Source organism: Penaeus monodon, chromosome 5 (assembly GCF_015228065.2).
Source record: "Penaeus monodon isolate SGIC_2016 chromosome 5, NSTDA_Pmon_1, whole genome shotgun sequence".
NCBI lineage: Eukaryota > Metazoa > Arthropoda > Malacostraca > Decapoda > Penaeidae > Penaeus > Penaeus monodon.
In genome coordinates, this window is record NC_051390.1 from 28,773,646 (window position 1) to 28,786,783 (window position 13,138).

At 43.1% G+C, this 13,138-nt stretch overlaps 1 protein-coding gene across 1 annotated transcript in view; it reads right to left on the minus strand.

Annotated features, from left to right (window-relative positions):
• Nucleotides 1-11,739: 11,739 nt before the first annotated feature.
• Nucleotides 11,740-13,138, minus strand: part of LOC119573149 (caspase-8-like) — a 107,358-nt gene continuing 105,959 nt past the window's right edge. Inside the window, exon 7 of the mRNA XM_037920208.1 lies at nt 11,740-12,997. Within this exon, the coding sequence (XP_037776136.1) occupies nt 12,248-12,997 (750 nt within the window). The 3' untranslated portion in view covers nt 11,740-12,247. The remainder of the gene's footprint in view (nt 12,998-13,138) is intronic.

Here is a 13,138-nt window from a genome sequence, read left to right on the forward strand (position 1 = left end):
ATGGTGAAACCTCTGGACATATGACATGCACTAACTTCCATTCAAGACTTTTATCCTTTTATCAGTATGACACATCACATCATATATGAAAAGAAAGGCTTCACGTCAGATCCGCCTCATTTCTATGGGTTCACTTATATCATTATCATTTATTCACCATTGGGAAGCTAACGTCGGCAGGGGCGCAGAGCTGCATCCACCCTTCATTTCCACCTACGAGGGTCTCTCATGGCGAACCGCCAGGCAGGGGCCCGGCCCGTCTCTTTATGACCCTGCTGCCAGGCCAATCTGTCTACTGATTTGCTGGTCTGACAGCCCTGAGTTGCCCATGAGCTGCACTAACGAGGCATATAAAGTTCTCTGTGACCTCTAGCAGGCCCCCAAAGTTCTGAATCTTTGTCTTGGTCAAGACCTTTAGCCCCAGGGGCTTCACTTCAGTGGTAAATGCATGAAGAACTGCCACTAGGGTTTTCAGAGATTCAGATAGAATAGCAACATCATCACCGAAGGCAAAGTCTGTAACCTTGATAATGCCCAGAATTGCTCCACAGTGACTTTGGACAGTAGCTTTACCCAGTATCCAGTCCATGCAAGTGTTGAAAAGTATTGGTGCAAGGTCACAGCCTTGCCTGAACTAACAGGGAAGAAGCTCAACAGGCCCTCACCACACTTTACAGCACTTTCAGTACCAGTATACAGGCTTGCTATTAATCAAATAATCCTTGTTGGACTCCCTCTTAGTCTCAGGATCTCCCAGAGTGATTTGCGATGTATGGTATCAAACACCTTCTTGAGGTCGATGTAAGTTGCAAGCAGCCCATGTCTGAACTCACAACGGCGCTCTACAATGACTCAAAGCACCAGAATATCTATTATGGACTTTACCAGTAGTGAATCCAGATTGCTCCAGCCTCTGGTCCCTCAGTACCCACTGATCCCCTAGCACCCACTGATCCCCTTTCCCCTTCCTGAGAGGGATGACCACACCCCTCAGCACGTCAGGGGGAATGGTACCAGTCTGCCAGGCAGACAGGACAACATGCAAGCCCTTGCCTGAGGTTCTCCCCCAGCCTTTAGAAGTTCAGCTGGGATGCTGTAGATCCCCACTGCTTTAGCTTGAAGATTGTCCCGCATCCCCTGACTTCAGTCAGAGAGTGTGGATCCTGGCTAAGTAATCTCGACACTGCCAGCATCTAAGTTAATTGCTCGCAGATTAACTTGGTACAACTGCTCAGACCAATGCACCTGCAGCAGGATCTGAGATTATCTACTTACTGAGTGGACTGCAGTCGTCTGTGAGGAGGGCTTGGAGTTCAGCTTTCTCAGGGCTTGGTAGGCAGGATGCAAGTAATTTACTAGGAAATGACTTTCAAGCTCTGCAAGATTCCTGATAAACTGTTCCTAGTCCCTTCTGAACTGTGACCTAGTCCTGCACACCAGGAAACGATGCAAGTTGGGATCCTCTTACAGTTGAGTTGTGAGACAAGCATCTGTGGCTTCCAGTCTCCTTTGAGATGAAATTCTGTCTTGCTCATGAGCATTCCCCAATCATTCTTGGGCTGCATCAAATGTTTCACAATTAAAGGTGTCCCACAGAAGAACAGGGTCCATCAGGCCCCTGAGTGCTGCAAAACGACCACAGATAGCTTCAGTAAACCCCTGGACACACTCCTCCTCCTTCAATCTGTCCACCTGAAACACACTGAGGTGTTCATTGGAATGACGGGAGATTCTGAAGTGGACCTGGAGAGTAGCCACAACAAATCTATTCTCAGTTCCACAGAACTCGGCTCTCTGATACACCCTCCAGTTCTGGAGGATCTTTCAGCGAGTGTTAATGAGGATGTGGTTAATCTCCTTGGCCACACCCCCCTAACGGAAGCCGCCTTGCCGCGGTGGGGGGGCTTGGGGTCCCAATGATCTGGTGAGCCGGACCAGAGGGCTGCCCATACTGGGGGGGGCTTCCTGGTGCACCGGGGCCTATGAGAGGGGATGGTGCACCCACCCCTGGTTCGTTCCATCTTGGACTGGGGAGAGCTCTCCCACGTGTGTTTGCCGTGCGTGGAATCCCGTATTACCAGGAGACGGGAGTCCTGGAGGTTGGGCGATGCTGTGCGCTGCGCCCTGCAGCTAGCAACACACCTCTTTGGTCCTTTGTTCTGGTTAGACGGGTGGCTTGATCAAGGCCAGGTCAAGTCAATCGGCTGGTCAAATGTGGATGGGGTCAGGCAGGCACTGTTCAGTCGGTGGCGCATAGGTCCCGCGACTGCCATCAGTACTGTAATAGTGGCTGCGTATATTTCCTCATTACCCCTGTGGCTGTTGGGAGATTTTGAACCCCAACTATAGCTTCCCCTCGTTGGACTCCATGGTGGGTGGGGGGTGAGGAAATGAAGAATTCAAATTTTGTATGAGTACTACAAATTTACAAAGATCTAGCTCTCTCCCTGACGACCTACGCAATCCCCCGACCATTCCCTCCGGAACATCACGTATTGTCACTTTGGAACCTTTCCAGCTTCCAAAGGGCAAGAATGGGAATCGTAATGGTTCCCGGGCTCCCAAACCAGGTAAGAAGGGGAAAAGTCCTCCTCAATCCACTAAGGAAATCTTACCTGGTAAATATGAAAACATTTCATATAGTAAGTACCTAGTAGTAAAGATCATTGATGGTGTATCAATCATGGATCTTGATATTTTCGAAGTAAATCGAAAAATTGTTGAAGTATGTCAACGTGATCCTCGCATCAACCCACAGCGAGATGGTAGCCTGATAGTTGAGGTTTCGTCACCAGACGAGAGTGACCGTCTGCGTGCGATATGCGACATTCCTGGGGCTCAAGTTTCATGTTCTCCTCACAAAACCCTCAATCAGTGTAAGGGAATTGTTTTTTCCCGAGACCTGATGAGGTATTCTGAGGAGAAACTGTTAGAGGAACTAGAGAATTTTAATGTAGTGGCAGTAAAATGTTTTAAGAAAAAAGTTGATGGTTTGGAACAGTCGATACCAGCTCTTCTTCTAACTTTTGACATGTTAGTCCTTCCAGAATCGGTTATTGCAGGCTGCAATAAATCAGGTTGTACAGTGGGCAACATATCATGGGTTCAAATTTTCTCCAAGCAAGACCATGGCTATACATTTCCACAAACGAGGAAAATTTCACCCTTCCCTCTATTTAGGAGCAAACCCACTGCAATTTGTCCAAGAGGTGAAGTACTTGGGTCTAATTTTTGACTCAAGACTTACATGGGTGCCTCACATCAAACAGTTAAAAGTGAAGGCTACAAAAGCGCTTAGTATTTTGCGGGTTCTTTCACATTTATCTTGGGGTGCAGACCGCACAACGCTTCTACGGCTTTATCAAGCGCTTATTCGTAGCAAGCTTGATTATGGCTGTGAGGTGTATTCTTCTGCAACTCCCACTGTTCTCTGGATGTTGGACTCGGTTCATAATGAAGCTCTCAGAATCTGTACTGGGGCTTTCAGGTCTTCACCTGTGGAATCCCTGTATGCTGAGAGTGGAGAACCACCTCTTTCATTACACCGGGACTACATGAACCTGATTTACTACACGAGACTACAAAGGATTCCGGGATCTCCTACATCCAGATTGGTTTTCAACCCCCTTGAGGATAGCCGATCCTATGGTAGGAGAATGAGGAATCTTGTGGAAGATCTTAATTTGAGTCTCACTAAGGTTCTGGCTGTTGGAATTCCCCAATTCCCCCCTTGGACTAATCAAGTCGAGCTGGATTTGGTCGGAATTGGGAAAGGGGAGAAATCAGAAGCAGAAGTCAAAGAGAAATTTCTTCAGCATATTTCTAAGTACCAAGGATCAGAGGCAATATATACAGATGGTTCGAAATCTGAAAATGGTGTGGGCTTTGCAGCAGTGAGCAGAAGGAAGACTGCATCTGGCAGTCTTTCTCTAGCAGCCTCGATCTTTACTGCAGAGTTACATGCCATCCTTGCAGCAGTTAAGATGACTAGAGATCTTACGAACCATTCTATTGTGATATATTGTGACTCTCGTAGTGCTTTGCAAGCAATCAAGAGCTTAAACTCATCACATCCAGTAGTAAGGGAGGTTCAAGATTGGCTTGCACTGATGTCAACACGCAAAAAGATAACTGTGTTGGGTGCCAGCGCATGTTGGTATCAGTGGGAATGAGCGAGCTGATCAGAAGGCCAAGGCAGCTGCTGCTCAGCCTTGTGATGCTCGTTTTCCTCTCCCACACACCGACCTGAAACCCAGCATAAGGAGTTGTCTTCGCAATAAATGGAAGGAACAATGGAGGCATACCTCCAGAAACAAACTGCGAGAGATTAGAGATGACCTTGGCAGTTGGGTGACTAGCATCCACCCTAACCGAAAAGTGGAAGTTGCATTAACAAGACTAAGAATCGGGCACACAAGACTGACTCATGGGCCGATGATGGCTAAAAGTCAAGCACTTTGTGAAGGATGCCAAGAGCCATTAACGATCGCACATGTAGTGGAAAGATGTGCAACATTCTCAGACCAAAGACGTATGTACTTATCTCCCCCATATACACTGAAAAATGTATTGGGGGAGGATTGTGACATAGAGGGTCTTATTAGTTTCCTTCAGGAGACTAATATTTTTCAATAAAATTTAATTATGCATAATGTTTATGCAATATTTTATATACTTAAAGCATAATATTTATGCTTTGATTTTTTATTTGTTTATTGTTATTTGTAAAATATTTATTCATAGATTTTTAAAGTTTTAAATATTTTAATATTTCTATTTAACAAGGCATTCGCTGCTAATGACCTTAGCTGTTGACGCGGCAGATAATTTTGAATAATCAATCAATCCTTGGCCACATTACCCATATTGCTGTACCAAGTCCAACAATGTGGGCCAGAACACTGATACCAGGAGCCCCGACATCTCATAGCCAGATCGGTCACAGCTAGATACTGCATTGAAGTCACCCAGAACAGTACGAATGCAAGTTTGGCATAAAACATCTCTTTTGTATCAAGTTTATATACATCAGAAGGAACGTACACAGCGATAAGAAACATGAAGCCAAATATAAGCTCATCGACTGGAGTGACCTCTACTACTGTTGCTTGACATCTGCTGGAGATGCCTGTGGCTACTCCCTGGAAATGGTGGCCATTGCTGCAGGCCGACTAATAATAAGTGAAGCCACCGACACTAACTGTGATGCTGCCAGGTCTTCTCACTTCCAAGAAAGCAGCCACCTCAACTCTCTGCTGCTTCAGCTCCCTCGACAGTAGTGGTAACCGATCGTCCTGTCACAAAAAACAGACGTTCAAAGCCCCTACCCTGACTGTGTCTGCCTGAGGTTTAACCTCAGGCAGTCACTCTGGGTTGATGCCACCTCTGCCACCCCCACTGACACTGCCCCATATAGTCAAGGTAGGCTGGCTGTAAGCCCATAATCCACCTGTGGGAGTCTTGTGGGTTTTGCCCCATAAGCCTCACACCAGGCTGGTGGCCGCCGGGACGGAGACGGGAGGACGGGTAACCCCCGCTCTCTGACGGAATCCCAGTGGTCGCCAACTCAATGGGACCCACAGCCTGCCTTACATGTTGGGTAAGATGGATGTGTGCCCTCCCCCCAGCACCAACATCTGTATGGTTGCTGCCAGTTAGGCTATCTTGGGGAGGCAAAATGGCAAGGCCTGCCTCCCCACAGGGGCATGGGGAAAGGAGTTAGTACAAATCTAGGTCATGTCCACACAATACCTTTAGGGTCAGTCTAGTACCATAAGGTACCTAGTTTCCATGGGTGGCCACAAGGAGACACTTCAGAAGTTTTGATGATGGAGAGATTATGAGCTGGCAGGGGAGTTTTATGCACAGCTGCTCACTTTTCACACCAGGCTAGCCAGTAGTGGTAGCTGCAAGTAAGAAGGCATGCAATGCACTTAACACTAGCTAGGCTACCACATGATTGCTTTACATCACCCTGAACATGAAGCACCCACCCGTATACATATACTATTATTTCATTTTACACTACAATATACCTCAAATGGTTTCAACACATAGATTTCCCGAGTTGTCTGATATACTTGGTGAATTTCTGGTCACTGTAGAGCAGATGTCATGCCTTGAAATGTCACAAGCATACTGTCAACTTGTTAATAGCTGGCACAGTATATGGAGGCAAAGTGCTTCTTGTTTGTCCAGCTGTGTTTGACTGTCTGTTCCCTGACATTGTTGTGTATGGGCTGGGTGGTGAAAACAATCTCAGCCATTATGTGGTCCACAAGGCTAGATGTGGCTTCACACCCCCACTTTGGGTGGGAAATGCCCAATAGAGGGATGGATTACCTTATGTTCCTGCAGGTGGTATCTCCGGCCTTCCAGGGCAGAGGATGACTCCATGAACAGTATGAATTCAGTCCTTTTGAACCTCCCCAAAGTCCATCGACTGCAGGAGAAGCATTGGTTCTACCACTAAGACATCATCCACCTCAAGATTCCAGGAACTCTCTGTATGACAATGCTGCATCTGAAGTGAGTGTAGATACTCTTTCCTCCACCTTGTTCAAATGTAGTCTGCCAAAAGCTGAGCATGTTTCCAATGATGCCGATTCAACAGAGATCAATGGCTCTAGGCCCTTAGGGTCATTGGAGACACTAGTGATTGGCCGACAATTCGAGACTGCCTCCACCTCACAGAATGTGTGGTAAGGCATTCCTCATTAATCTTCTGGCAGTCAATAATGAAGGAAAGGACATAACAGATTGACTGTTGCTGTTCCCATACACCTCCCATATGTGAAGATGCAGGTGGCTGGAAATCCATTCTATGCCCCTTCTTTGAAGCTTTTTATGGTCTTGATCTAGATCCCCAGCTTGCAAATACTTCCCTTAGTTCCTTATTGGCTTGGACAAAATTAGTGACATTGTGCAGAGAACCTGGTCACTGCATTAAGGAAAGCATGAATATCAGGAGAATGAAGAAGTTCGATATGTACTGCTCTACAGCTGAGACATACAAAGAGACATCCATATCTTTTCTTTGTCTTGCGCCCTAAAGAAGCTTGGAATGACCCAAAAACAGTCGATCCCACTAACAGCAAAGAATGGCTTCCTTGGAGTAATTTGTTCCACTGATAGATCCCCTAGATGTTGCAGAATAGACTTACTATTCACCTTCTGACAGACAAAGCAGTTCTGGGGAAATTGGTCTGTTTTAGTCCTCCCTGCAACACATCAGTACTGTTCTCTTAAGCATGCCAAGGTATGTTCCCTTCCAGAATTTCTAGCAATGTCCTCACGGACATTGAGGATAATAAGCACTGTCACATGGTCGGCTGCTGGCAGGAGGATCAACTCTGACCAACCCTTCCCAAAATCCTGATGTAATGTGCAGCCTTGTATATGCATGAGTCCTGATCATCCAGTTGCGGCTCCAACCTATACAATTTACTTTGAGCGGGGGCCCTTTGGCTCTGCTACAAGGAAGCCAGATCTGAATAGTGTCTTTTCAGTACCAAGGACAAGATCACTTCTGCAAGACTCAGTTCATTCACTAATAGATGGGGGAGAGTAATCACACTTTCCTTCATACAACGGCCTATTAGCCAGGAGATGAATCTACCGAGCCATGCTACTGCCCTTTTGAGAACATGCCGAGTAATGCATCAAAAGATCTGCCGTACCTGATTCAATTAAGGCAGGTTGACATCCAATGTGCTCTCTTTCTTAAAGAGCTCAGGGTGTCTGACTTGGGAACAACTGCTCGTGGGACCAGGCAGATTCATCAAGCCAAAGGAAAGGTTCCCCATTAACCCATCGACTGTGTGTCAGCAAATCTTCTGCCAAAAGTCCTTTTGTTGCATCATAAGCAGGGTTGTTCTCAAATGGGGTGTGTCACCACTGTCCTGGTGTTGAAACTTGATTAGATGCACCCACTTGATTTGCAACGAATGTTTTGAAATGCAGGAAAAATGTTGGAGATGTATTGTAGAACAATCAGCAGAGGAAGGCGTCGGTGGGCAGAGGAGACAAGGATCTTCGGTGGGGTGCTTCCTCAGAAGGAAAGCGAGAACGTCATCAAGCGGGACCTTGGTGAACAGGGAGTCGACATCCAAGCTCATCATGGTCACCGACATGACACCACGGATACGGGAGATGAAGTCCTAAGAGTGGGAAAGGTGAGCAGGAAAGAAGGTGCCAAAAAGGGGAGTGAGGAACTTCCCTAGCCAGGCCACAAGAGGGTGCATTCTGGAGGCAGTGCTGCCAGATTGGGGGAATTTTCCCTAGTTTTGGGGAAATCATGATGTTGATGAGGAAATGGGGAATTCAGGCCCATTTTGGGGGAATTTTCATATGCGACCTCGAATTTACTAGAAAAATTGGTGATTTTCTCTTAATTTGGTAATTCTTCAACACATCAAATTAAGTAATGTGATACATAATAATTTTAACAGATTTTTCTATGGGAATATAATAATTTTAAGATGAAGAGCTATCCACTAGTAGGAAACGGACGAACGATGAGGGAGTGGACGCGTTCTCGTCCTGTATGAGTCACAAGATGCAAGCGGCAAGTCAGTAAGTAAGTGACACTGACACACCACTGGCCACACGAGTCACACAGTCACTGTCCGTATCACTGAGGTGGGGTCACGGTGGAATTGTACAGATTGCCTTCAACACCTTACAGTGGTATGTTTATTGGTTTCTAATTGTCTGATATTTGCAAAAGAGCTAGGATATAATGATGACCTATGAATTGGAAGAAAGAGTACTAATGATATGTGTCGTAATTCGGTGTTATTTGGCAGGAATATTATATATATAAAAAAATGGTTGGCTATCAATATGTGCTTAGTTACTTAGTATCATGTCACAATCTTGATAGTAACTAATAACATCTAACAGACTAGGCCTATATTGTACTATAAAGCATTGGCGACATTAGACAACAGGATTCACTAGTGTTAACTTTCAAGGACATGAAATGTTTCTTGGTGACAAATGATTCACTTACGAAAGAGCTCCGTTATAATTAACATATTTTTTCATTTGGTACAGTTGTGAATCCAGTCATGGCGGATACCAATGATGACTTATGCCAGTATCCTATTGTCCATACTACATGAAAATTGTATTTTTAGCTATAACTCGAATTAAAAAATCAATGCAAGCAAAACTTTTTGAAATGGGGAAATTTTGTCCAAAATGGGGAATTTGGGCACTCAGATTTGGGGAAATTTGAGGGAGGGTCATGGCCATTAGGTCCTGGGCCTTCTGCAGATAGCAGGCACAGTCAAGGACCACCACCGAGTTGCCCTTGTCAGAAGGCAAAATGATAACATCCTCCCTGCCAGGCTTTGTAGGGCCTCACGGTAACGCCAGGGAGTGTAAGGATTAGGAGTAGGAACTCGAGGACCGGGTTGAAAGCACCACGTAGGAAAAAGACATCAGGCAAGGAGTTTCTATGAGAAAAGATGAAACGGTTGAAGGATGAAATATTGTCGATGGAGGTAAGGGGGTGAGGGCGGAGAGCAAAGGAATGACTGAAGTCAAGGAGTTGTTGCTGGTGAGGGGTCAAGGACGGGAAGTTAGGTTGGTGACAGCATCGGTGACGGAGAAGCGGGGCCAAGGACTGCGGAAGGTGAGGTTGGAGAGTTTCTGAGAGACACAGCGGCCACGAGTGGTGAAGAGGGACCGGGCAAAATCATGGGCCACGTCGGCTATGAGCTGCAAGACGTGTCTGGGGAGCTGCTCCTTCAGGAAGTCCGCGGATACGTTCGAGGAGAGAACGTCATAGTCCGGAAAAAGAGATCCTTTCTCTGAGTGTTTCAGAAGATTAGAGATCGAGGAAGGGAGAACCCGCTCCTAGACGCAGTCACGGAGGAATCGAAGTTGGCTCTTCCGTCGGACCGTGGCGATAACAAAAGCCTCAACAGCACGAGAAGCAGGTACCATGTCGGGGAACCACACACACTCTCTCTCTCTCTCTCTCTCTCTCTCTCTCTCTCTCTCTCTCTCTCTCTCTCTCTCTCTCTCTCTCTCTCTCTCTCTCTCTCTCTCTCTATTCAGCCGAATGATAAACCGAAATGGATGATCCATTTCGGTTTATTATTCGTCTGAATCGTAACGTTCGAAACGTTACGATTTAGTTTCATTTTCTACTGAGGCTGTTTCCGTTTTCATATATACTTTTATATATATATATATATATATTTATATATATTTATATTTATATTTATATTTATATATATATATATATATATATATATATATATATATATATATATATATATATATACACACACACTCTCCCTGACCAGGACTCGAACCTAGGTCACTCCGGGTATGAAACCGGAGGCCAGTGCTAAACCAACCATGCCACACGACCCACTAAAAGGAGTGTGCAACTAGGATCTTACTAGCTCCATAGACATTACCTATCTACTCATACTTGAGTAATGGCAGCGAAGTTTTACGCTCACTCCCCGTGGGCACTCGGTGGAAATTGATTTAGCAATTCAAATCCTAAGCCAGAATGTACTGAGGTATATATATGAAAGATGGAATAATGCAATGCCGCATTGATATCGATAAATAACAACTCTCCCTGACCAGGACTCGAACCTAGGTCACTCAGGGTATGAAACCGGAGGCCAGTGCTAAACCAACCATGCCACACGACCCACTAAAAGGAGTGTGCAACTAGGATCTTACTAGCTCCATAGACATTACCTATCTACTCATACTTGAGTAATGACAGCGAAGTTTTACGCTCACTCCCCGTGGGCACACACACACATATATTTACATATATACAGTTATCTACCTATCTATCTATCTATCTATCTACACACACACACACACACACACACACACACACACACACACACACACACACACACACACACACACACACACACACATATATATATATATATATATATATATATATATATATATATATATAAATGTATATACATATATGCATAGATATATGTACATATATTTATATATATGTATATATAATAAATACACAGCTATACAAAAAAGAATATATAAATTAATTTTCAAAAAATTATATATATATGTTCATAAAAAAAAATATATAGTATATACAGAGAGAGATATATATAGATACACATAGTATCTATCTATGTATATATATATATATATATATATATATATATATATATATATATATATATATATATATATATATATATATATATATATATATTTATATATGAAAGATGGAATAATGCAATGCCGCATTTATATCGATAAATAACAACCCTCCCTGACCAGGACTCGAACCTAGGTCACTCTGGGTATGAAACCGGAAGCTAGTACATCTAACATAGGATTTGGATTGCTAAATCAATTTCCACCGAGTACCCACGGGGAGCGTGCGTGAAACCTCGCTAGCATTACTATATATATATATATATATATATATATATATATATATATATATATATATATATATATATATATATATATATATATATATATATATACACACAGACCTGGATTTATGTTCTGCCAATAGATATTGAATGATTTTAACTTTCTCGTAAAGGCCAGGTTTAATGCTTGGAGTCATAAGTCCATTCTTAAGCAAATACATATCTTAGTGTAAATGCAGAGGAAAAGGAAATCATAGCTAAGAGGAACCTATGTGAAATATACTTATTTTACCATTTACTAAAATAAGGGAAAGGAAAAAAAAAATCTCCACAGTTTATTGCCTTTATTTATGTATTAAGCAAATACAAGAGGGTTATATTCATTAAAAAAAAAAAAAAAAATCTGCCGAAAATAGTGCTAAAAATCAACGTGAAAACATTTGCTATATATATATATATATATATATATATATATATATATATATATATATATATATATATATATATCTTCAGCATGATGCTAACGATACATATTAAATCTACATGACAAAAGCTTCATTCATGCTGACTCAGAAGTTCATTGTATGTGAAATGTAAGTTTAAGCGTGATCCTCTGATGGGAAAGTGTTTCATGCCACAGGTTAGTGTAGAGCAAAGCAATTTACACAAACTTCTGGTGTATTTTATAGATGCAAAGATGTTGATGAAAAGCTTCGGCATGTGTGTAAGGAACCTCCCAGTATGGCATATACTACATAACATTTTGTAACATTTATTATACACTAATCTGAATCAGTGTATAATAAATACTTTGATTACTCAGAAATATGAAATGAAGATGTTTACGGGTTAAAGAAAAACTTTTTTACAAATGACAGGTTTCTCATTTCAGGAACAGTAGTGGGATTACTCCTATTAAAATCAAGTAAGAACATCCTGTACAAGTCTCCAAATTCTTTGTTGTGTGCATGTGTAGCCAGTGTACGACACAGAGATGTAATAAACGGAGTACCATCCTTGGTAAAAGTGTAAGAGGTTATGCCAGTGCTACTGGAATAAATACACACCATATCTTTACATGGTTCATCTTCTGCAATAAACTCAGTTGGCTTTCCTTGGTAAGCATTATTCCTGTAGTAACCATTGCATATATCAAAAATGAACAGTTTGGGCTTATTCTGAAGTTGTGGGCACTCAGAATCCCTAAAAGATGAATACAACCACTTAGCATCCAGGAGCTGCATGTCCGAAGTTAAGAAGTTTTCTCCTCCAATTCCATGGCTGGAGATTATAAAGACTACGCATCCTACATCATCTAGGATATCCAATTCTCTGATATCTGACAGGGCTGCCTTGGTTTTCTCAGCTGTAAGGTTCGAATAAGTATTTCCAGTATATCCCATCGTTCCAAAGACGCTTTCTAAATTAAGAATATCATTATCAGCACCTTCCAGGCTGAGGTCAGGACGATCCTTAAAAGAGTTATAATTAAGAACGCAGACAAAGCCGCGGGGATCTGTGTCCATCTTGTAGATATCTGGTCCACGGGAAATCTTAGTGGCTGGTGTGACTGTTACTCGAAGAGGGCCATACTGTGTGAATAAAAATAAGTAATTAAAATCAACAATTTTATAGAGCAAGGTGGAAAATATGATGATGCACAGTACATATATCTAGGCATGGATAAGCGACTCGACAATAAAATGAAATTGCAACCGCAACTCACACCAGCT